The sequence below is a fragment of the Cygnus atratus genome, chromosome 7 (assembly GCF_013377495.2).
Source record: "Cygnus atratus isolate AKBS03 ecotype Queensland, Australia chromosome 7, CAtr_DNAZoo_HiC_assembly, whole genome shotgun sequence".
NCBI classification, from domain to species: domain Eukaryota; kingdom Metazoa; phylum Chordata; class Aves; order Anseriformes; family Anatidae; genus Cygnus; species Cygnus atratus.
The window spans coordinates 28,447,395-28,473,813 of NC_066368.1; the positions used below are offsets into that span (position 1 = coordinate 28,447,395).

At 39.6% G+C, this 26,419-nt stretch overlaps 1 protein-coding gene across 1 annotated transcript in view; it reads left to right on the forward strand.

Moving 5' to 3' along the window:
* Positions 1-26,419, forward strand: part of ANK3 (ankyrin 3) — a 144,056-nt gene that overhangs the window by 17,254 nt on the left and 100,383 nt on the right. Inside the window, exons 6-13 of the mRNA XM_050711894.1 lie at positions 4,040-4,138; positions 11,906-12,004; positions 16,478-16,675; positions 18,570-18,668; positions 21,068-21,166; positions 22,415-22,513; positions 25,273-25,470; positions 26,007-26,105. Of these exons, the coding sequence (XP_050567851.1) occupies positions 4,040-4,138; positions 11,906-12,004; positions 16,478-16,675; positions 18,570-18,668; positions 21,068-21,166; positions 22,415-22,513; positions 25,273-25,470; positions 26,007-26,105 (990 nt within the window). The remainder of the gene's footprint in view (positions 1-4,039; positions 4,139-11,905; positions 12,005-16,477; positions 16,676-18,569; positions 18,669-21,067; positions 21,167-22,414; positions 22,514-25,272; positions 25,471-26,006; positions 26,106-26,419) is intronic.

Consider the following 26,419-nt stretch of genomic DNA (forward strand, 5'->3'; position numbering starts at 1 on the left):
AGAGGGACAGTTCCCCCTTCTGAATGTGGTGGAGGTGCCTGGGAAATCAGTTGGGTATTGTGTCACTGGTAGAGCACCATTGCCTCAGGGGGATTTCGTCTTGTTCTGTTCATCACTGTGTTACCAAGCTTATGCCATGCAAACAGCATTTAAAACAATGTAAGGCATGAACAGGAAACTTTCATCTGTTGTTTGTTTGTATTTAGAGTTACACTTCAGAGCCCAATATGATACTTATAAGTGGAAATATTTACTTTTCTTGTTTATTATTGGCATCCTTATGTTGGTAAACTCAGACTGACAAGAGTAAAAGGCAGTCTGTAGGATAGCATATCATAACAGAATCTAGGGGGGAATTCTTCATTTTCTAAAAGCATTGAAATAAAGCTGCAAGATACATAGTGTTTGCACTCTGTCCTTTTTAAGTTTGTTTCTGTTTTTTTTTTTCTGACTTCCTAGCCATTTGTGTTGCTAATTTGTAACAGGAATAATTTGGACTGCTGTGGTGAACTGTGGTGGATGATGGCATGTGTCAGAGAGGAGTTCATCTCATTTCAGATGGGAAATGTAGGTTGCTCAGCATAGGATAACTTGAAGTTTTTTGAATTTTCTTATGAAGCTGTAGATAGAGATGCAGCTGAAAGGGCTTAGTGTCTCCTCTCATCAGCCATGAGCAGAAGCCATCAAAAAAGAACAGCAGATCTCTCTTCACCCATCAGATTTCTGAACGTTGGGAGACTCCAAAGGAAGGCACAGGCCCTTCATGAGAGGGTAGCAGCTGCAGCAGGCAATGGATAGAGATAAAGGGAAAACAGCCATCCACAATGCTGTGAGGTATAGAAAAAAATGCACGCATATAATCCATCACACTTTGATCTGTATACACTTCCAGAATACTTTGAGTCATGTACCCCAGGACATCTGCCAAGGGGGAGAGAAAAGGCCATGTGCTACTTCAGAACGCTACAAGCATTTATTTACAATTTCATGTTGTTATTCTCACAAGTTACGTTACATACTCCTTACAGAATTTGTTAACTCTCAGGTTGGATGACAAAGGATCTCGCTGTCGAGGGGTCTACATGAGACATTTGATTTGAGCATTTTTGATTTTTTTGAGCATTTGATTTTTCAACAGCGAGGGCAAGGAGTGCTCCAATAGACATTCTAGATCTGAACCGCATCTTTTTCTGGCTACTTTTTGAAGGCATTTCAGCTTTGTTACTGCAGGAAAACATCTTCAAAAGTTTCCTGATTTACTATTCTATCTTGAGAACAAAGGGAGAAATTTATAGAAGATCAAACAGTTAAAAATAGACTGAAAAGACAGCAGATGCTGTTGATTTAGTGAAGAATTCAGAACCTTACATTTGGTGGCTATATTGTTTGCTGATACCACAGTTTTAATAACCTACACCCAAGCTGTGCATATTATTAAGCTTTTTTTTTTAAATCTCTGTTTTCGTGTGACAAGTACAAACAACTGGAGTTTGAATTTGCTTGCTTTACGTTTTGTCATCAGAAATATTAATGATGATGTCGTCTGAGGTTTATTTTTATCTCAGTTGTACTTAATTGTCACAAATGTATGCTGAGAGATGGGAGGAGCGTAATGCATCTGGGTGTGATACTTTAAGCCTTGGACAAACACAGTCTTGACCAAAGAAGAGTTACTCACCCTAAACTTCAGTGTGCAGTTGTGTGAGCATTCACATAATGCTTCCCGTCTTCTGTTCAGGGTTCAGGACTCTCAGCATGCACAATTGTTACTTCATACTGTTTGCTACCAGTAAAAGTGCAAATAGCTAAATGCCAAACTTAAATTCTGGATGGAGAGCTGTCCTCTCTCTTTTTTCCTTTTGATTTCCCCACAATATTTCCCTGAGCTGTTAGGGCTGAATAGGGCCAAATATGCTTTTTCTTCTTCATCTCTTAATTCTTTTTATGAACTGTCTGAGTAGATTAATAGTGTGTGATGAAAACTAGAGAGTGAGGAAATACTGCTCCTGCAGTGCTCTTTTCCCAGGAAAGAGGAACTGATCTCGTTCATCCATAAGGACAGATATTTCACTGGGTATGTAGGGTTTCATTTCCTTGATTCTTCCTGTTCAGTTCATTATTTCAGAGTAGCTGTGTGAAATTTGTTTTCTTAACAAACTGTCTAAAGTGAACATATCCTTTACTTACCTATCTCTTCCCAGTGCGATCCTGCTGCCTGTTTTCAACCAAATGTAATTCAGAGTTTCAAGATCCTCAAGACGTTAAATTTATATGCTTTTTTTTAAAGACAGTGTATCAGATGAAAGAAAGATGGATTGCTAGCTCTCCAGCAAAGGAATGAACTTAGTCCCTATTAGGTGCTGGTGAATTTCCTCATGTTCTCAGCCAGGGAGCTTGTCCCCTGCCGGAAGCTGAGACCAGCTGCACAGGGAGCAGGTCCTGATATTTCAGTACTAACCTGAAATGCGAAGGTCTTTTGAGGAGGACTCCTCTCTTTGACCATGAAAATAGATATTCCCCCACCTTTACTCTTGTTTCTAAACCAACTTGCAAATTGCATGTTATGCAATCACAGTTTTACATCCCTGGGAGGATCAGGCTTAGCATACTCTTTGTTTAATGTGTTAAGCAGCCTTTTGTTTTATTTCATGTTTTAAAGAAATCACAAGTTACCCTGGAATGGTAACTTAGATGCTCTAATGGTGATTATTATTAGAGAAAGAAGTTATTTCTTCTTTCTAAAATGTGGTTTGCCTAAATGTGGTTTGCCTCTGTGGTAGTATTAATTAGTATTTTCTAGTAGCTGTAGGTTAGCTTCGTAGTGTAATTGCTTGTAAATAAAGATAGAGCATACTGAGTTAGGTGCTCAGCATTACTATTAAACTGTGAGTCAACTTGTCACATCTGAGAGGAGATATTCTTTTGGTACTGGTTCTCTATCATTTCACTCACCTGCGGTTTTGAGGAAGTGCTGTTTAATGGTCTGTTGGCCAGGTAAGACACTTGTACGGCTCTCCAGCTATTCAAGGTGATGGGTGCCTTTCCAGTTCAGTCGGCCATAGGATACATGCTCACTAAAATTTACTGCTTTCTGCTCAGTCATGGGGAAGCCAGTTTTACACAGCCAGCTGTTTGGCTGCCCCTGAGTGCTCAGGAACATGTTCTTGATAATTCTGTTTGTCTCCATACCCTAGCTGCATGCTCTGTTTAAGTTATTTTATCTTCACTTGACTCCGTATGATCAAATATATACAGGATGTGGCCTTCATACACCAGAAGATAAAGGATTCATCAGAGCATGAAGAAATGTCCTAGCTACATCTTGTTAAAAAAGCATGTTTGTGTGCGCACGCATTGGTTATGTAACTGCCCTCAATGTGCAGCACAGCTACAAGCTGCTGTCCTGCAAGGCATTGTTTAGCAAAGCATATCTGCCTATTTACAGTCTCACTTGAAGTAAAGTATTACATCAATTAGAGGAACAATTTGTGTAGAGGAAATTAGTGATGTAACTGTGACGCGAAGGTGCTCAAGAGGCTATCAGAGCTTGCTGACAGAAATAAATGGCACTGACATCTTGTTGCTTTTGAATTACACCTGCAGATGTATTTTTTATTTATTTTCCATGAATTCTAATTGACCAATGAAGTTTTGTGGTATTAATCCCTATCACTAAATATTCAGAAACTGTAGCTAAAGTAAATTGCTGGGGTTTAGAGAGTAAAATTGATGATATTTAACTCCTATACAAAAACTGAGAACTGAGGCACAGTCAGGATGTCTCATTTGAACTTCAACCACAATTTGAACATTTGCCTCGATAATATAAAGGTTGCAGTCTCAGACCAGTAATTCACATATGTGGAAAAAAACAGCTTCCTTTTGCTTGCAAGCTCCCAGGGAAACAAAACTGTTTTACCCTTTAGCAAAGTGTGCATAGTTCATTCTGTGAGCAAAACTGATCGTGGAGGTCCTGAAAGATGGGTAGATGAATATTTGTTTTCATGTGTTGTTTTGTGTTTTTTTTTTTCTTTCACAGAATGATATCACACCATTGCATGTTGCATCGAAGAGGGGAAATGCAAATATGGTCAAACTCCTACTTGATCGAGGAGCTAAAATTGATGCCAAAACAAGGGTAAGCTTCAGTGTGAATGCTGTAAGTGACTGTATGGAGTTCTTGCCTCTGACCTGTTAGCTGCTGTACAGCTTAAATCATTTGTCTTCCTGGCAGGCTACCAAAACCGTAATGCATTTCTTTTTTGTAAAAAGGATTTCATTAGGATGCTAACAATTTACATCTCTTAAAACTCTGTGTGAAATACCATGCATGGCAAAGCTCAGAACCAACTACTTTCCATGTTCTCAGAGCATTTAATTAAATGCTGCTATGAGCTAGTTGCGATTAGATGTGAATACACTAAAAGCCAAGAATTCAGTTCAGATCTTTCAGAATTTGAATATTAAAAGAGTTACATACAACTGCAGCGTGGTTGCCTTTCTTTTACCCACAGGGCAGTGTCACAGAGCACAGTACTGCTGATGAGTCTCACCTCCCTCTTGCAGGGCTGTGCAGCAGCTCAGCCTCTGCCTGACTCAGTGCTTAGCTGCTGCCTTGGATTTGTCACCAAATGGGCCAGGTGTAGTGACGGTTTCCAGCAGGTTGACACCTGACTCGAGTCACTGAGTGTCCTGGAAGGTCAATGCAGGTGGTTCTACCTAATCGTTGTTAAAATCCAATCTAATTAGTTTAGGAGTGTTTCATTTACATACAGTGGTCTAAAGAAAAGGAAAGGTTCCGAAGTTTGGAGGTAAACCCAGAACAAGTGCTCTGGGCTGTCACAGCAGTCTTTGCAACATGCTCCTGTGCATGGGGGGGAAATCTTCAGTTGTGACACTAATTTTTTGACAATTTTCAGTTCCTCAAAATGTTAGCTTGTCACCTATCCATCTTCCATTTTTAGTTATTCTGTATAATTTCCACCAGAAAAAACTCTGAACAAATAAAAGATATAACCTAAAAATACCTTTTCTGCATTTATTACTGTATCCACAGGTTTCTGTTTGATTTTCCAGTGTTTCAGCAGTCTCTGAGATATCCTCTGGTGTTTGTTGAGGCATGTTCTTTTTTTTTTTTTTTTTTAATTTCTGTCAAATTCAGAAACTGGGTCAACTTACTTTCTCTTCACTCTGTCTGTGCATTTTTATTGGTTGTTTTTTTCCATTTTACCTTAAGAAGTCATTCATAATTACTTTGTAAAATGTGTTTGTTTTTTTTTCTAATTGGGGGATATGGAAGAGATGATTTGTCATGGATAACATGGAAAGTGGGTTCTTCTTGTGCTTGGCACTAGCAGAGGCACAGTATCTCAAGAGGGTTTACAGAGCAGCTTGCATAAAGTCTTCAGTCCTATGCACAGTATGATGAAACTAGCATGCATAGAATTGGAGTCTTTACAGCATCCCAAAGATGCCTGTACTCTTGTCAGGACATAGTACCTCTTGTCTACAACATCTGTTTTTTCCTTTCATGTTACTTCCCTTTACTTTCTACCTTTGTGTTTCAAAATGACAGCGTATATAGCACTTGACCAGAATTAAACTTCTTTTCCTCACTCTGCAGGCTTTGTCTCGCCCCTGATTTTTTGCTTTGTTAGCTTCTTAGAAGCACTTTGCTACCTCTCAGGGGTAGGACTGCCTCCTGGGTTTGTTTTTCATGCAGGGATGTGGCTGTTGTTCTGAGCAGCTGCCTCCTCTCTTCCTCTCTCTTTCTTCCTCCTTAAAAAAAAAAAAAAAAAAAAAAAAAAGGCAGTTGTACTTGAGATGTTTTTCAAACACTTCCATCCTCAACCATTCCATGATTCTGATTGATCTGTTCTGGACTGAAATACCAGCCTCCTATGTGGCACACTGGGGCTGCCAGGCTGAGGGGGCAAGTTTGCCTGTCCTGTCGCATCCTGGACTCGGCTCACCTTGTGTTGGGGTGGGCCACGTTTTAGTGATGTGGCAGATGTGCATTTGGTCACAGCAGGGAGGAAGGGACCTGGCAAGGGAATCTTTGCGTCCTCTCTGCAAGAACTTACATGGCCCACTGCAGCCAAAATGTTGGGACCAGGACTTTAAATAGTTTGAGTCCAGCTTGTTCTTTTCCTGTAGTTAAAAAAGCTCCCGATCTGTTTCATTTTTCTGTTTCACAGACCCCAGGGTTAGATACTAGGATAATTTCTGTAACTAAAAATACAGGCTGCAACGGAAACAGGATCCAGGAAGAGGGCAGAAGCATTAATAGCTCTGGAGTCTGGCAGAGCTTCCCAGTGAGGCAAAAGGCAGTGGATGAGTGTGCTTCATGAAGGTTTTGTGGGTTTTAGTTTTTGTTGTAGTTTTTGTTTGGTTGTGTTTTTTTGTTTGTTTTGGTAGTTTTTCTTTTTTTTTTCTTGTCTAACTTCCCCAGACACTGCCTGTTTCTCCAAACACCCCTTCTCCCTATAAATCAGAAGGGATTTGCATAACTTCTCCTGCTTGTGTGTCACTCATCATTGCACTTGTCTGACATTACCAGAGGCATCATTTTCTGCCAGTTAGTGACTAAGTGGAAGTTTAGCTCCCAGCTTCACTGTCTCATCCTGGCAAGGGTTTACCAGCCCCTGGTCTGGGCAGTAAGTGGCTCTACCAAGGAGACTTGGAGAGGCAACAGCGTCGCTGGAGTAGATCAAAACGGATTTATGAATCAGTACAAGAAGGAAGAGAGGTCTCAGAGTAATGTGGTGTTAAAGTTAAAAAGAATATTGTTTCAGGAGTGTCTGCCTGGCTGTCGTATTCGATACCAAAAATTAATTGCTGTGAGCCATTATAACACATGTTCCTGTTAAAGTTCTCTTTTTATTCCTACCTGACCCAATGTTGTTTTCCGAGGCAGAACAATTGAGGTATGTCAACTTTGCGGACATTTCATTTTTTTCTTAAGTGTCATCTGTTTTTTTTTTCAATGTCTTAGACGTAGAACGGTCTTAAAAAAACACAAGATGACAAAAGCTTCAGTCATATCTTTTTGCAACAGTGTGACCACTTCTAAATGTATTGGAAGTCAAAGCAGCCAGGGCTGTGTTTTCTGATACTTGTGTCAAGTCACATCTATCAGCGGGATGCCCAGTCTGAGCCCAGCCTTGTAGTGCTCTGCAAGGGTAGGGGCATGTGCTACACACACAACTTGAAAAATAGATGTGATTTGCATGTGAAAATAAGTGAGGATTCTGTTAGCAGATTTTTAAATGCAGGTGAGACCTCTCCAGGAATTTTAAATGAAGCAGAATTCTGTAGCTTTCTTTTTTCTGCTTTAAATAAAATGTGTTGGACACCATGATACTATTTAATATAGATGTTGATTATGGAACACAAAATAACTCCTTAAAGATGAATGACAAAGGTTTTGTCCCCACATGAAAGGAGAACAGTTTTTGAAAATTGCTTGTTTCTCTTGCTCAGAGGCAGGAATTCCTAGCCCTTTGTTTCTCCTTCATCATGTAATTCACCTTTACATGAGTATGCAGAAGATACTGTCTAATGTTGTTGACCAAACACAGACAAGACAAGGATTTGCTACTCTTGGATGGGACAGGTTTAGCTATTCAGCTGTCATTCTGTGATCTGTGCTCGCAATCCATTCTCTGGATGTGGTACTGTAAATGTTCTCCATGTAACATCAGTTTTTATTTTTCTTGAACATATTTTATAGATAAATTCACATACAGTCTTTTCTGAGCATTAAGTTAAGTTGGGGTAATCATTTATTTTCCTTAGTCATCTCCATGAGCATTTGTGTTTGCTTCTGGCAGATGGTCCTGGAAACTGCAGTGCTGAAGTACTGTACAAAAGGTTAACCTAAAGGGCTAAGTCCTTATTCTGTTAAAATTACTGTAAAAGACATCTCTGGACTCCAGATTTCTCTGTATTCCTTAGGAATAGGATCTGATGAGCAGCATAAACATTGTCATGCACCTACAAACTGCAGTTAATTCAGATAAGGTGTGAGCATATGAGGTTATTTCCAAAAATATCTATTTTGAGGCTCAGCCATGTTTTTTTCTTTTAGTTCACACTTACATTGACTTGTTTATTTTTAACTAGCTGCTTATCTTCTGTCTGTCCTTTTTTGTACATGATGTCTAGCAGCTGGCAGTTGGGGGTTTGTACTGAACTCTAAAGTGTACTCCTCAATAACTAACCATGCAAAGTCCTAGCTATGTGCCACTTTAGTCTGCCCAGGGCAACTTTTATCACTCTGGTGTTTTTTTTTTTTTTTTTTTTTTTAATAACATTCAAGCAAAGACCTACTGATGCTTCACATAACATGTTTACTGAATGTTGCCCTAATTACTTTTTCTGTCTTCCAGAAAAGACTTTAAAAATAGTGTAATTAGAGAGCTTGATTAAATTAGCTTGATTTGCTTTGGCTGTTTAATACTGCATATGCCAAAGTGAATTTGTCTGAAGGCAGGCAGTGAGCACATTTTAGCTTGGATTAACAATAAGTCTTCATAATCTTCATTTTACTGATTTTGCAGCTAAATAACAGGCCAGTACTCATATCTGCATGAGAATGTGCGGGATACACTCTTTTAAGATGCCTCTGATCATACATAAGCTGCTCCAGAAAAGCCACGTATAGTAAGTTATAAAATAATGACAAGAATAACACTGACTTGTCAATGTAAGTGCATTTTGCATGTGTAGGCAGAGCAAACCTCCTTTGTTCCCCTGCTGCACTGGGGTCTCTTTGCAATAGTGCCAGTGAAGTGAAGACTTTGGGAGTTTTAGGGCATGGAGGCACCATGCGATGCAGAGCCCTGCTAGGCTGAAGCACCTGCTCAGAGGCTCACTAAGCAGCTATGGGGATGATAAACCCTGGAGGCAGCAGTAGTTGCTCTGCTGGGGGAAGGATGCCTTCTGCCTCTGACTCAGGGGATTTGGCTCGAAGTCTGCCAAGCTCTTGCTGGGTATTGGCCTCACAGGAAACTTTTTACTGGGTGCTTGCGCTTCGTTTCATCAGTTACAGACTGGGTTAAAGCTGCTGCTCACTGGTGCGAGAGCTGTGGTACTGGATTTGTGGTGATGGCCCAGTGGATCCTGTCATGCAGGGGAGCTCCTGGGTGGGCATTAACGGGGAAGGAGCCCTGAGGCGGACAGGGAGGCTGGTCTGTGCCACACCACACTGCTCAGGGGTCCTTACAGCCACATGTAGGGGCAGGGAAACAGCAGCCGGGAGGCCCAGTGACCTGCACCAGCATCTGCTAAACTCAAGCCATTTGTGACCTCCATGCAAGTCTCAACAGGAACCAGAGATACTAATTGTATTGCACTTATTTGGGGGATGGGGATCTTTGAAATAAAAGCTAAAGAAAGAGCTGTGATCCCAGAGACAGTTTGTGCAATGTTTATGGGAAGCCTGTGTCTAAGCAGAATTCTTCCTATTGTCCTCCTGTCTTTTGCTGGAGCTGCTCTCGGGCTCTCTGGAGGGCTAGATAATACAGATGATATGATTTATTATGTCAGCACATACTTAGAGAGTCCTTAATCTGCAGATTATTGTCATAATCGTTTGTAATGGTTTTTCTGAGCCATTGCAGAGTATCATGTTAAGGCAAGTTTGTTTCCTAATCCACGTGATAGATTTTATGCTTCACATGGTATAGTTTATATCAACAGTAAATAAGCAATGAGAAGATCTCCTGAAATAATCAGTAGAGTCTTGCTGAGTTCAGAGCAGTCTCTTCTAATCTCATTTTCTTTTCTTTTTTTAAAACAAAATTGTACCTCTTTCTCATCTGTTTGTTTGCCTCTTCATTTCTTTGCTTTCTTTTAGGGCCATGTAGCAATTGACCATGCCAGGTGAATAGAGGGTTCCTTTTTAAATTCCAAAAAAACCACCTTTGCAGCCAAGTGAGCTGTCTTGAAGTGTATTTGCTTTTTATGGTGGGAGTCCTGACATTCTCATAAAAATAGCTTTAGATGTGCTGTCCCAACAAGAACCTACAATGCATTGTAATGTTGTGTCATGCCATGTGATGCACCTGCTGGTGGTGACTGCTGCAAAGACCAGAACGAACTCTAGCTGGCCGAGCATGATGTCCTGCCACCTCCTGGGCCCCAGGAACCTTGCCAGCCACAGGAAGGAGCCGGAGGGATGGCACCATGAGAGGGCTGGGGCTCGGTGCCCTGGGGAGCACTGAGGTAGCTCGGAGGGGTCTGTTCCAGCCTGTGAAGATGAGCGAACGTGTTTCATTCTCTGTGAGCTTGGTGTATACTACCCCTGGCACGTTTGTTTGAATGAATTGTGGGGGGTCATAAAGTGTGAAACATGTAAGAACATGGTGAGTCAAACTGTGTTCGTCTTGTGTGAACAAATGGCTCCCTCAGTCCTAATCAAGTTAAGTCTGAACCAAGAATCTTTCCTTCACCTACATCAGAATCCTATGCCTTCATTTAAGTGGAAAAACATGCACAGTGAGGGCCACATGATATTTAAATGAGAATAGCAGGAAAAATAAATCACAACAATTACAGGCTGCTATGTTTCAAACCTTATTAGGAGAGGGCAATGTAGAAGCAGAAGAGCTTGAGGCTCAGAATCAGTACCTCCATCTCCCCAGCTAGCTGCACTTCATGAGTCTTAAACTGATAATCTACCAGAGAGTAATGGATTAGGAAGTATCAAGGAAGAATATTGCAATTATGCATGGCAAAAATGGGTCTAAGGAGGTAAACTGGGACTACTTGCAGAGAGGGTGTGTGTGTTCATGAATTAACATGCACAGGATGTATGAAAAGAAATTTTAGATAATACTTTTTGTTAAAACGTTGTAAAATATTTTAGACAAAATACTTTTAAGAGTGCTGAGAGGCACTGGAGAGAGCCCCCTTCCTTTATGGCCTGTGTTCGGAAAATTAATATTTATCTTGCTGCTTTATTTATTTCAGTCTTTGTTATAAGGGCTTCTCCTCTGGCATGTTTGATGAAAATACAGTGTAGTTCCTGTGTGACAGTAGCTCCCGTGTATTTGTTTTGCTTGTAACAAAAGAAGTGCTTGTTGTTACTAATTCCAAAACCACAAATTTTTCTTCCTATTTTTTTTCAAAGCCACGACTTTGCTATTTGCAACAAACCATTATGTCATATAGTGTTTGAAGAACTCTATGTGACTTTACTCTCAGTTGCTGAAGATGTGTGCCATCTTTCATCATAGCACTCATGTAAACCAGGATACGGGAGTATTGTAAACAGGGTACAAATCAAAGAATAAATTAATTTGAAGTAACATGGTTAAAAACTATAATAAGCATTGAGAGTAGACTGTGACTAGACCCTATTCAACTGGAATTCACATGATTATGGTCTGCAGTACAAGAAACAGGAGTTAATCCAGCATACTTTTACCACCTGGAGTTAAGATGGCTTACTCATCTGCTGTACACCTGTCAAAATCAATGTAATAAAATCAAACTAAATAAGAAAGATTTTTTTTCCCTCCGATATCGGTATCATCCCTTCACTTTGATTCATACTGACAAATGAAAGACCCATTTTTCTTAAAGTCATGCAGGCAAAAAGTACCTGATGTACAATCTCATCTTTTTATTGTATGCGCGTTTACCACTTCAATGCATGTAAAGTGAGGGCCTGGAAGCAGCCCATTGCTTGAGCACCAAGGTGATATGACTATTTACCTGTTTATAAAATCAGCCAAAATGTACTTTGTCTATTTGTAGAAACAGGTTTAGCTGTTCAGATATGCAAGATCAGCATCCTGCAGGAATTAATTACTTTCTTTAGATGTTGTAGGTTTTTATAAAAGTGCAAAAAGTCTTCCTGTGCCTAAAACTAATAGGTTACAATGTTTGTGTCCCACAGGATGGGTTGACTCCCCTCCACTGTGGAGCAAGAAGTGGCCATGAACAAGTTGTAGAAATGCTGCTGGATCGTGGTGCCCCTATTCTTTCCAAAACCAAGGTAACTGATACTGTTCTCTTCTCTGCTAGGATAATCCTTGTACTTTTTTCAAAAAATGTAATTCTGCATGTTTTTGATATTTAAGGGCTTGACAATAACTTTCCTCTTTCATAACTATTTAAAGTAACTGTGTGGGAGGTCTCCAGAGTGGATGCCGTATGTAGTGGTTGTCTGCATATCTAAAATATGTTAAATCAAGATACACAATGAAAGGCTTCTCTGCCAACCAAAAAGGCATGTATGGTAACACTATGGCTCAGAATTTCAGTAGCTAGAAAATTTCTGTACCCTGAATAAATACGTGATGATTACAATGTATCTTCAGCTTGCACCAAATTACCCTAGAGGTAGAGTAGAGATAAGAGATAAAAATAGAGTAATATCTCTTTGCAGGAGACAGCTCGTATTTCCTTAGGAGTTAGACTGATTACCAGTTTCTCCACTTCTTATCTCTCTGCAGTTTATCACATAAAGTTTTACATGGAAATTGCAAATCACCTGCTCTAGGGTGTGCAGATTGCTTCAGAGCCAAGGGCTGGCATTAAAGCACATTCTTCCCAGAACTCTTCTGGTGGTGGTCTGTGCTGCACAGTTATTGCTGGCATTAAATCTCAGTGCAGCAGCCTTGTTTGTAGCACAATACAATCCGTGACTTTCCCATCCAGGTCTGACAGTTGGATTGTGCAGTTTGCTGAGGTTCTTTCCCAAGATACTTTCTACCACATTTTTCCTCTCAGGCTGTAAGCAATGTATATTTCAACAACGTGTCTTTTTTCCTTCTGTTATTTTTTTTTTTTCTATTCTGTCATCTTGTCCTATTCTGTCTCAGTGCCCTTCTATATTCTGCTTTTCTCCTCCCTCTTCTTTCTTTCTTTTTTTTCCCCTCACTGGAATATATTTAGCATGTGTTTGGGGAGGTTGACACCAGCTTTTCTCTGCTCAGTGAGTCACTGGCAAGTGCTGTCACGGGTAATCTGACAGACAGGACCCACCCATCCTCTGCATGCAGAGTTTCCTTGGGCTCCCAGAGCCCTGACTTGCAACCTCCGCAAGCAGAGGGAGACAGCAAGGGGCTGTCCAGGAGCACCCTGGGGCACGTCTCCATGCCACTACCATGCTCAGAGCCTAGAGCTCATACTCAAGGCAGTCAGGCTCTTCCACACTCTCTGGTAGATCAATTAATTACTTAAAGGAGAAAACGTAAAGCCCATTGCTTTGGTTTTCACCTTCTTAAATGAGACCCTCTCCTAAGGAACTACGTTTCTTCACTATGCAGATTTTGTGCTGACAGGTGTTATTTTGAAGCTTAACCTGCCGTTCAGGGCCTGTGGGTTTTGAATTTGTTCCTCATCCTGGGGAGTTTCACACAGCTTGGCCCAGCGTTCACTAGCCAAAATTAAACAGATGAGAACATAGGATGGTGGGTTGGAAGTAGCACAAGGCTGGAGGGTGCACTTTGGGTGTTGACCTGCAGAAGCTTGTGTGAACATCTACAGCAAAATGGGAGCTCCTCTTTGGAGGAGGGAAAAATATGCATTAAAAAGTGAGCAGAAGGAGCTTCCCGAGTTTCCCTCTGATATGTTAATTCTGCTGTTTTCAGAAGGTATGCTAAGAAGTAGAGGTACCTCTGAATGACATTAATGAAGCCATTCATTGGGCACTAAGCTGTGGTACAGTTCTCTGGAAAAATACATGGCTCCATTCTCTTCAAATGAAGTCATATGCTATTGGCAATAGGACATATCCTTGAAAGAATTTTAACTTTTCAAAGTTTTCCTCTGTTACATGAAACTATTTAAAAAGAATACAGACTGCGGTTCGATAGCTATTTCCTGTTAAAGATTATTTAGGGTAACAATGGCCCTTTTCCACACTGGAATAACCTTAGATTTATTTTCAGGGGTGTCAGTGACCTAATTGGTTATCTAAGTTTTCTAAGAACAAAAGGAACTTGAATTGTAGTAATGAATATGCCAATGATTTGCCGTGGGAGCTATGACATCTCTTGTATCAGTTTCTGTCTTTTTTCATTACGGTTTTTGTCAGCTTATTTGGCTCTTTTCCTTTTTCTTTTTATTTTACTTCAGAGTTAATGACTTTCCTTGATTAAAATCTGTAGACACAGCTATCAAATAAGCTACGTATCACTGATTTTGTCTTTGTCAAGTCAGGCATTTGATGCTCTGCTTAATCTCTGTGGTCATGTTTTGATTTTTGTTTAAGGTATCATATGGCCATCAATCTCTTTGAATCCTTTTAAACTTCACCTTTTAATATTTTCTTGTCAATCTGCATAAAAACAGTAATAAACTAATTATATAGTAGCTCCATCTCATAATACCAAATCACTTCTTACAAACATGGGTGGATTGTCTCACGACATGGATATGGTACAGGAGAACGTTGTTGTACATAATATTTTTATTTTATTACTGGGAAGCCGAAGGCATTCAAATTTTACCTGGCTTGTTTAAGATCGCAGTGTAGCTCTATCTACAACAGAATTAAGAGCAAGCCTGTTTTAGATCATAACAAAAGACAGTAATCCTTTGTCTTCATCAACTTCTTTACCATCTGCTTCTGTCTCATGCTGTTCTGCAAAAAATCTAGCTATTTTTGCATACACAACAAATTTTTGTCAAGCATCTTCTTGATTTTCTGGAATGGATGTGTGACTGCTCTCTTTCTTCCCTTCTTTTTCAACACTGTCAGCCTCTGTCATATACGTCTCCTGTGAGGGAGCACCATGTCATCATCTTAATTTCGTACTCTATTAGTAAGTGTGGTTTATTGGCTGTTGTTAAATGAATGACACTTTTCACCTGGAGGTTTCTCCTAATGGTGGAACAGAATGATGTATAAACTTTCATGATATTTTGCTGTCACCTAAAAAGCATTATCAGTTCGTAAACTGTTACCAGGAGGGCTTGGTGACTGTGGGAAATGAATGATTTATTTTAATTCCGCTATTTAACTCGAAGACAGTGAAAATATTTAAAATTCAATGCTTGTATCAAGCTTCTGCATATATAATTACTGTAGTAGCCTTTGGGAATGGGAGAGAGGCTTACCCAGGCCAACATAAATCACAACTGAGATGCTCATGAGATAATTGTATTTGAAAGATAAAGCTGTGTCCAAGAATCTCCGCTTTTCAGCACTGAATGTAAACTGCTTTCAAATTATGACAGTATTAGCCTGTTTGTTTTTATCATCCTTCTTCCATTTCATTTAAAAAAATTATTTCACTCTTTGTATTTCCACATTATTTTTGAGTGTTTGTTATGCTATTATCCTGGTGTTTGGGAGAGGAAAGAAATCATCTGTTTCAGGTAGCCTGAGATCTCATCTGGTTTTACAATGTCAGTTTGCCTTTGCTAACTGTGGTCACATGAGGGCACTGCATCTGAGAGCAAGAGTTTTTGTTTCTTCATGATGGCAAGCAGTGTACTGTCAGTCATTCATAGTTTATATGTTATTATGTGTTACCAGAGTAGCTCCTGAATTTGAATTTAATTTTGGCATTGGAAGGACTAAGTAAAAAAGAATACAAATGACAGAAGGTGTGTTGAGGTTTATCTAAGTAAGGTACCTCTGGTAACAAGAACTCTATGATTCAGGCAATATTTTTTAATCTTTGGACACAAAACAGAATCAGTCCTTTGAAGTTCTTGTGATTCTTTCTCTTTGCGTTTGACCTGTTCTTACTCTGCAAAAGTAATATATGCAGCAGCTTGTTCATGAACTGCTGTAAGCAGTGCAAGCAACAAGTCTTGATAGAGATTTAGAAACATAAATATTTCAGGTATTTCCCTGGCAAAATAGAGCTTTACCACTGCTTTCTGGTAGGTCACAACATGGTTGTCTCATTCAGATACTATTTTTGTCCAGTTGCATATGAAGATTTTGCTCTTGTAAAAATGTTAGCAGGGAAGAATGGTCTCCACAGGTGTGTAATGTGATGTAAGGCATGTGTACAACCCAAATTCAGGAAAGCACTAGCGGAGGGAGCAGGGAAGGTTATAGTGATTGCTGAGTGATGCTCTGGCCTGCTTTCTCATGCCTGGCACAGGCAGGCTCTATTACTGTGGTGAGTTTAATGCAGCTTTTAAAAACAGCAGATTTCCTGGTTAGAGTATTAAAAGTCACAAAGTGCTGTTCTTCACATAACTCATTTAACTCTGCCAACTTATCTGTGCTATGCTAGCTGAAATAAGCTATGCTTAGAACATTGCTGTTATTGCTGTTTTTTAAGGTAGAGCTGTCTATAAACTCTGACAACTCCATTATTCCATGCGGCTTTTGCCAGAGTAAGAACTTTCATTGTTACACTGAACACATTTAGTTCATTTTGGGTGCTCTATGGGCTTGTAAAATGCTTTTCATACAGGACATGCTGTAAGGTGAGAGTTTAATTTCTCTGAGCATCCTGTAACCCATCAGAGTTGAGTCTTTTTTTTTTTTTTTTTGCAGAACGGTTTGTCTCCGCTGCACATGGCAACGCAAGGAGATCATCTAAACTGTGTTCAGCTCCTGATCCAGCACAACGTGCCTGTAGATGACGTCACTAATGACTATCTGACTGCGCTGCATGTTGCTGCCCACTGTGGCCACTACAAAGTAGCCAAGGTTCTCTTGGACAAGAAAGCTAATCCTAATGCCAAAGCACTGGTGAGTACACAGTGGGTTACTATTTGCAGCTTAACATTCTTCCAAAGTTGCCGTGAGATTGGTTTGAGAGTTTTCTGCCTGCTGACTGTTGACAGTGAGGTTGTGTGGTGTTACTACAGCCCAGGAGATGATGCTCGAGGTTCAAAGCTTTGGTAATGTGTTTCGTGAAATCTGAGCAGACCCTTGCTTACAAATGATCAATGGATTTATGTATTTCTAGTATAACTAGAGCACTTCTGCCTCCTGGTATCTTCTTACGATTCTGAATAGACGAAGCAGCTGCAGATTAACCACTGTAGTTTTTAGTATTGAGAGATTTCTTACTTTTAAATGTTTGTAAATAAAAAATAATTACCTTAAACCTTAAAAAAAAAGAATTTTTATTAGTTCTCAAAGATGTGAAATGGTAAAAAGTAAGAATGAGTTGCATAAGGATTATTTGTGGTATATTGTAATTGTATCAATGGAGCCACATGCCCTCTTACTTCAAAACCAACAATAAAACCTGTTAGTGTAATGGAACTACATACAAACTGAATTCATTTTGTTCTAAATTTTACTTGCAATCCACTGTCTTTAAAATGTTGGGCTTATTTGATGGGTCTTCAGTAGCTGTTCCAAACAGTCTGAAATGAATTGGGGTGGTGGGTTTCACAGCTAGTAACTCATTCAGTACCTGCAATGTTACGTGAGCTTCTGAAACCCTTAAAAGCTGGATGGGATTGATTCTGTTTTGAAAATAGCACAGGCTCCAAAGATTGCTTCTCACAATCCCTTTGTTTTCTGTGTAAGATTAGGTGTCTTTGGTCAAGGTATTTTGGGTTTTGTTCTCTATAACTGGCAAGTGAGGAGGCTTGTGGGCCTGTAGTATTTGTTCTGGCCTTGTGTTATAATCAAAGCATTAACAGTTTTAGCTTTTCAGAGTTGCCAGCAGCGGCCTATGATTGGTCTTGTAACCTAGCCACAAATTTCCATTTCACCTAAATCATTTAGGGTGTCCTGTTATTCTGTCTGATCCCCACTCAGGATGATTAAGCAGAAGGTAGCCTGAGTGCAGTACCTGGAATTTGGGCTCACCCTTCCCTGAAACACATCTGAGCTTACCCTGGATGTTGTCCACTGTTAACAGCAGAGTTGAGAGCTGCTCACACTTAACTGGAACAGACAATTGCACTGACCCGATGTTATAAAAGCATATGATATTATTTATCATCTGTCAGGTAACAAAGCTATTTTTGATCAGATCTGAGCAGTTTTCAGAATTACTTTGTGAAGACTTTTTTCATGAGTGTATAGAGTGGCATCAGCATTCAGTGACTGGTGTTGTGGTACCAGTCTTGGATGCTGTGGATGGCTTATTTTCTTGTGTTACTTGTTTTTGCTGTATCATCTCATGCTGAATAAGATGGTAGTTGAAAATGTTCACACTGCTGTACAAGCAATATTTTTTAATGGAGAAGACAAAATAGTAAAGTGGTAAGTAATGAAAGAAAAAATAGTAGTAAGATTAGTTTAGAAAAGGATCCAAATGTCAGAGCTTGTAAATGTAAAGTGCTCTTTTTCACCAGCAGTTCTGAAAAGTCCAAAAAAAAAAGTGAACACTTAATAAACTTAAACTAAAATGAAATTTTTGGTAGCTTTAGGTGAAAAGACATTTTTTAGAAATATTTTTTAATATGAGTGGACAACATATTTCATAATAAAAAGTGGTTGTATAAGACATGTCTTTTTCTTCTTTAGAAGTTTTTTCTGTTTTACATGAACAGTTTGAAGCCAAAACAAATCTGGGAGGTGTTTTGTTATCATAAAGGAATGTTTTATACGAATTCCATAACCAATTCTACTTTTTAATGACATATGCAGTATTAAAAGGTATGTTCTTTCTCATTTACAGAATGGTTTTACACCTCTGCACATTGCCTGCAAGAAGAACAGAATAAAAGTAATGGAACTTCTTCTGAAGCATGGTGCATCAATCCAAGCTGTGACTGAGGTTAGAAGTGGTCCTTTCACATTTATCTTAGGTTTTCTTATATTGATTAATATTTGAATATTTCTGAAAGAGCATGTGCCATTCAAGTGAACAAGAATTTTCAGATAGATATCCACAAATAATAAAACTGAATAAAGTCAGTTGCACTAATGGATTACAACACCCAATTAATGTGCTTTGGGAATACAGTGGCGGTAACAAGTGAAACATACGAGGCAAAATTTTCTACATGCTCATTTCTGCTTATTTCTGTCTGTAATTACATGCACAGAAAATGAAATTCACCCTGTTAAGGAGATGAAGGTGAAGACTGTGCTTCATTTCTTCATGTGCTTCAAGCTCTAATTCTAAAGGTGATTTAATTCGCAGACCTTGTTTGGCTTTCCACACAGAAGTGATACTCAATCACCATCACAGGTCATCACAAATCTGTTAGACAGCAATCAATATGCTGTTATTCAGTTAGCATGAGATCGTCAACAACCCTGTTATTGACACAATTCAGAGATGAACTAGGAACCTGTGGCAAAATTTGGGTTCTTTTTATAAGTGTGTTCAGCTAAGTTAGGAGCAAAGGTCACATAGATGAATGTGTGACCACTGTGGAAGAAGGCAAATTAGAAAATGATAAACAAGGTACAAATGGAAGCAGCTCATCTCCCCAAAATGGAGTTTCGTTTGATCCATGGGGTTTTTTTCTAGTTATTCAGTAGCAAATCACACAGTTCACTTCCTGGCTTTTCTGAGAGAACTGAGCCTTGCTACAGCTCATGTAGCTCCAGACCAGTTTTTTTTAAAGCCACAGGGCTTGTAGATGCGGTTTGCAGAAGTCATGTTAGCAGATGAGTGAAAGGCACAAAGAGAACCTTAACAGAAGAGTTATGTCTGTCCTTTATATTAATCAGTCACCCTGGATGTAGAAAAGCTATCTGTTCAATTTTATCCCTTTTAAATACAAATAATTACTGAAGAATAACAGCAACACATAACTACATTTTCTTGTGTGAATAAACCAGGTTAAACATCTGATCAGTACGCTCTGAATTACTTTTTCAAGCAAACTTTCCAAAAGCAAGAGCTCTTCCTTTATTTCCTGCCTCTACCTCACCACATGATCTCATACCACATTTGACTGAATTTGTTGAGATTCATTATGGTACTTTACTGCAGGGCTCTGCCTGTCTTCCTGCCTCTTTCACTGGCTGGCTGTACTGCAACAACCTTTCGAGGCAGAATTCAGAGCTGTGGTACTCAGCATCCGTACCTTACCGTACCGTACCGTGTTGCAAATAGCCGTTGATGCATATAAGCTGTGTGCTAAAGATAATGCTGTTTATCTTCTTCTATGGTAAATTCTGTTTTCCAGGTAGATTCCATACTTTCATTCATACATTCATTTTCAGCTGCAGGCTCGAAACCCTGCAGTATGAGTTAGTGTTTATGGCCCAATATGACACGTGTTCTATTTTCTACAGTCTTATTTTAAAAGTATTTACAAAATTAGTGAAAGAGGAAAAAGAAATAACATACTCAACCAGTTATTCTGCCTTTCTGCTCATGTTTGCTGTTCCGCATGAGAAAAGAACAAAAGCCTGTTTTCCTCATGTCTACCCTTCTGGGACTTGTCTACATTAATGGTGAAGTTGCCTAATCAGGGTATTTCCAGAAATCCACTGAGTTTTCTCCTTCTCCTGGTAGCAAAACTCCCTTTTGCAGGCTCTGGCTGACCTGCTGCAGCTCTGCAGGAGTATCTGTGAAGAGACTTTAGGGTAATTCTATTTGGAGAAATATTAACTATTGATCGGATTTCTGAGGCAAAATCCTTGAGGTCATGCCCTGCTAAGTGACTGCTCTTTTCTTCTCTCATTCTCCCTGTTTCTCTGTCTCTCCAGTTGGTCCTTTTTACCCCGTAGAAGGGCACTGGTACAGATTTACAATGGTGATGGTGCTGCAAGGTGCTAAGGGAAGGGGGAATTCTCTTCTGTGCATGTTGTTTGTGCCTCTCTGGCTGGATGCCATGGTTTTGAATGCAATTTCTCATGAAGAAACAGTAGGGGTGGAGCTCACCACTGAGATCAATAGGCCTTTTTGTTCACCCAAAAGCAACTGGATTTGGTAGGGACAACAGACACTGAATCTTTTTTTGCATTAGCTGTATGTTACAGGAAGTCTTCCCTTTGTACTGAATTCCTATAGCGTTCTTTCCGTTTGCTTATGAATCATACTTATAGGTATTTCAAAATCTGCCCTTTAAGGATGTATGTTTTTAAGTCAAGATCTTATCAGAAGAGTAAGTGCTTGGGTTTACCGATTTCAGAGTAACTTGTTTTTTCCCCACATCAACCTTGTAAAAGAGTGCGGAAGTAAACATTTATGTCTGATGTTGATTTGGTTTTCAGTCGGGCCTAACTCCAATCCATGTTGCTGCCTTCATGGGACATGTAAATATTGTATCGCAGCTAATGCATCATGGAGCATCACCCAACACTACCAACGTGGTGAGTAACAGGTTGCTTTTCAGCATGGCAGAACTGCAAATGCATTAGAGTATCTGTGAGCAGTGCAGTTGTGAAGTGCCAAAGTCTGGTGTTGGCCGTCCACCTCTTTTGCATTGTAGCTCCTGCTGGAGTCATCTGAGAAGGCAGCCTCTGGCTCCGGCCTGGGAGGTGCTTGAGAGGTTGAGGACACCTCACAAGAGGCTGACCTTAAGCAGGCTCTATTTTCGTTATTTTCTGAAGTAAAGAATGAGAATGTGCTGTAGCTTCCCTCGCGTGATTTCTGAGATGTGTACTTGACTGTTGAGCACAGTTTTCCCAGGACCCCGGGGGCCTACCATTTAAGGGAAGTTCTGCTGTTATCAACAGATTGCAGCAGATTGTTGGGACATATTGCCTGTGTCCATACAGCCATACAAGTGTGCCTTTCTACTGGATGTGCGCTGTGTGCCCAAGGGCTCCTGGGGCACGTGTAAGAACTGAAGTCATTGTTAGATGGTACTTGAAAGTTGAGAAATGGGAGGAAAGTCAAAGCTTGTTAATTGTTTTTAGCATTTTGGCCTCAAAAAACTTTTTGGTGCACTTAGAGAGCCATTTGTTAAAGTCTTCATCTGCTAACTGTATAAATTAAATAAATTTGCAATGCCATTTTTTTAAACTAGGTATTTGTTCCTAAAGACACACTGACGTCCAAAAATCTAGAAAGCTGTTTCCTTCGTGAATTAATTCTGGTTTCCTTGGATTTTCCTTTAATTAGGTCTTTGAAACCTTAATTTAATTAGTAGTGATTTTTTCCCCGTGATCTTTCATTTCAGTGCTTCTCAGATAACAAATGATCCTAGGGACATAGGGCATAGCAGGAGAAAATCCAGGAAAAATATGTTTCTAAATATACAAAATTTGAAAAAAAGAAAAAGTTGGACCAAATTAGGCTGTATTTAAATGGTCATAAGTTTTAACACTGTTAATAATGAGGTAATAAGTACAAAAATTGCACTCTCTTTAAAGCAAAAGGCCTAGGCGTACAGGCACTTTTGTTTTGAGAAAGTGAAATTGCTTTGTAGCATACAGCTCAGAGGTCAACTATTGATTTTGTCCCCCATCTTGCTCACAGGAAAACTTGTATCAAATATTCTAGTGGTGATTATTCTGAATTGGATCTCCAGTATATTAGTGTTTATGAAATATGTTGCATTTGTTTTTCCTGTATTTTTTCTCTGCTGATATTTTGTTTTTGCTGCTGCATTTTAGAGAGGAGAAACAGCGCTGCACATGGCTGCCAGAGCTGGCCAAACAGAGGTTGTTCGATACCTAGTACAGAATGGAGCTCAGGTGGAGGCTAAAGCTAAGGTAAGGCAATGATCCAGGTCTACTAACCCCAGGTTATTTATATTTAACAAAGCAGGGAATTGCATTCATCTGACATGTTGTTTGGGAAGAGAAAGACATGTGAAGCCAAGGGCCTTAGCATAATGATCACTGATGTTTTATCACGTACTTTGTTACTGTAGTCATGAGTGAGCTGAATGTAAGAAGGAAGTCTGGAGATGTCAAATTGATACCATGTCTCCTTCTTCACCAACTTTTAATATAGAATATTCTGTCTTGGAGATTTGTTTTGGGGTAGGAGGCAGGACAAGGTGGGAGGAATGCCTCAGATCTGTTTTCATTTTTGTAAAACTGTAAACCCTATTCTGCCGGTGTCTGCTGTCATGTCCCTGAAGCATCAGCCTGTATGCATTCAGAAATAGTTATGCTTCTAAAGAACACTTCTTAAAGAGCCCACCAGAAAGGTGGCAGCTCTGAAACTCCTTAGAAAACAGGTGTGGGAGCTCTGGGGAGAGGATACAAAGGAAGAGCTGGAGGGGACTGTCTTAGGTAAGCTGGAAATGAAGTGATATCAAAGGAGAAGAGCGAGTTACCTGTGAGAGTTGCTCAGTAGCGGATGAAGATTAAGGAGAGCAAGTTGAGTAGTGGGTGGATGAACGTGGTAAGCTGTTTCAGTCGAAAGATCACTGTTGTGGATGGATGGGAAATGATGTATTAATTTAAATTATTTCTCTGCATCTCAAAGAGTGGAATAAAAAGGAGGATATTTTGACAGTTCAAGATAGGAAGGAAAGAATTTGGAAGACACTGGAAGAGCAAATTGTTATTACAAGGTGGCTCAAACAGTGATGGGCATGTTCAAGAGAAAAGCAAAACTGACTGTGTCAATACAACCAGTGACTTGACCTGACTGTAAGATGGGTTGGTCTGTCTATGGGAAAAGCAGGCTTGAAAAGAAGGTGTGGGCACAAAGTCAAGTAAAGTTTGGAAGGCACAGAAAGGGAATGTGGTATAGGGCTGGAAAAAAGGAGCAGAAACAATTAACAAGAAACAATTGCAACTGAGGAAGGTAACAGAGGAAGAAAAAGAAATGGTCAGGAGCCACTGAAGAATCATAGAAAATTATAGAAATTTTAGAAATGATAGAGTTCCAGGAAACACAAAGGGAAAGGCGATTAGGACTGCCATATATTGTGTCCGTTTTTAAGTCAAACCAGGAAAACTTTTTTTCAAATAGTGGTTAAATGCATACAATTTCCAATAAATCTGTTGGCGCTGTGAAATTATTGTATATGAATTGGCTCACAAATAAAGTTGCTAGTTAGAATATTTACTTATGAGGAAATCTTGATTACATATTTATAGCAGATGTATTTCATGTCAGGAAGCAGTCTGACTGCAGCAGTGAATCATGGGGTCTGTACATCTACAAAGAAAGTGACCAGCCTCAAAGGTGACCAGCTTGTACTCAGAAGCACTGTCATGCAAATAGTCTCTAAATAATTTCACAAAATGAATTAATCTGTGCAAACTGCCATTGCTTGTGATCAATTTGTTGCCATAAATAACAACTAAATACAAATAATAGATTATACACCAGTGCTAGCAGTGGTGAGGAATTTGTGGGAAACAGGTGTAAACTGGAAATGTTTAAGAATCATAAAGGCTTTTCACCAGCTGGAGGAGAATTTCCCTGCAGTGAAGCAGCATTCACATGATCTAAATCCCAAGGATGTAAAATCAGTGTTTTGTAGGGTGGACATGGGCAGAAGTTTCCCTGTCAAAGAACACTCCAGAACATCTCTGTGGCAGGACATGGGGTTGCACTGCTCAAAAAGTAGGGGAAAAAATGGGTAGAGAAAGCTGTTTGAATACATCTGTGAGGAAAGGGAAAATGATAAAGTCACAGATTTCATTGGCCACGCTGATGTGATAGTGTGCTTACTCCAAAGATTGTACAACTAGAAGAAGGAGGACAAAAATACAGAACCAAATAATGAATAAGGAAGAAATTATCAATTAGACGCTGCAAACATGGTCACAAACTACAGCAGTATTTTCACTGAAAAAAAAAAATATGCAGACTCACAGCAGTACAACCCCTGCATATAGAACCATTAGGGTTACTGTGTTTGGAATAAGCGGTCAGAAAGACAGGGAACTTAAGCATCACAATTTTTTTTTTTCTTCCTAGTCTTTTTTTTAAATAGTTGAATTTCATAATAATACATCTTTAAAACATTGTGTATAGGTTAACTTTTCCGATTTACCTCCAATTGCTGCTACTGTAAAGTTATCTGTGAAATAGCAGCGGTAATACAAAACCCACAAAATATAGTACTTAATACAAGTTAATAGGTAGTAACATGCTAAGCACCTCAACTCATTCCAGACAACTAATGTTGTTGGGATCCTAAAAGAGATCAAGATGTGAGGAATGGAGCTATATATTCTCTACATTTTGAGGAATTTCAAGATTAAACTCAATGCGCTTCAGTGGCAAAGTAAAGCAAGGCAAGTCCAGATTAAGAAAGTTGATCAGTTTATTTACTGTTAAGAATTATGCATCTGTCTGGAATATTTTGTGATGCATCAGCAAAGCATAAATGTATCTTTATTTTATGACAAAGAGAAAGCCAAGGTTTGATTCTCATCAGGTACAACCTCAAGTAGAATCAATGTTCATCTGCGATTTCAAAAAACAATGAATCTGAGCATTTTCTGTCAAAGTATGGGCTCAGTTTTCTTATGTAGAATTGTGCTTTTTCCTTTATGTTTAGGATGACCAAACACCACTGCACATTTCTGCTCGACTGGGAAAAGCAGATATAGTACAGCAGCTGCTACAGCAAGGAGCATCTCCAAATGCGGCTACAACGTCTGGCTATACGCCCCTGCATCTTTCTGCTCGAGAAGGGCATGAAGATGTAGCTTCTGTTCTTTTGGATCACGGTGCATCTTTGGCTATCATTACCAAGGTAAGGGAGTTGCAAAGTGATAGCTTCAGTAGTAAAATGCATTTGCAAGAAGTGCTTCTTTTGAGTTAAATATGGCTAGCATCATAAACATACACAGTGATATACATGAGCTGCATATTGTTAAAAGAGTAAAAAGCTTCACACTTTTACCTCAGTCTGATGTATAACACATCCTAGTGGTCAGCCATGCATTTGCTTGGAATGAAAGGAATGCAGGGCAGAAATTCCTGGTAGGAGTTGATAAGCTCTTGCCCAGCATTGTCCTTGGGTCTTTGGTGGTTTGAAGAAAGGAACTGGCTCTTCCCTTTTTTACAGTCATTTTAATGCAGATAGGGCTTTTCCTTGCAAAAGAGAGCCTTCAGACCTGCCAGGGCAGTTGGGAAGCTGCAGACTTGCTGCCTGGACTTGGGACTATCTAAGGGGATGGATAGAAATAATATCCTTGTAGGTCAGAGGCAAACTTTGAATGCCTCTGATGTCTAGGCACTTTGGGAAAAGAGTGCTAGTGGATATTATGTAATTGATTTCTCTCACAGAAAGGATTTACTCCTCTACACGTGGCTGCAAAATATGGGAAAATTGAGGTAGCAAACCTCTTGCTTCAGAAGAATGCATCTCCTGATGCTTCTGGAAAGGTAAGACAGAAGAGGTCACTGCCACTTGCACAGCAAACATTTGTGCACACATAATGTTCTAGTAATATCCTTCTACCATTGCACGCACTAATATCCACACCCTGGGTTTCACTGGAATAGGCTTCTTGTAATATTCCAATCCCTGTTGGGTCTGTCAGGAGTCTGCAATCTCTTTAACAAAAGTGAGTTTTATTATCATTAATTGACAACAAAATCGTTATGCTCTCTCTGTATCCATCCAGGGGAAAAAACACAAGCCATTCCCCTACCTTCCTGCCCAGACTATTTATAGTCCTTATCGGAGTACTCAAGCA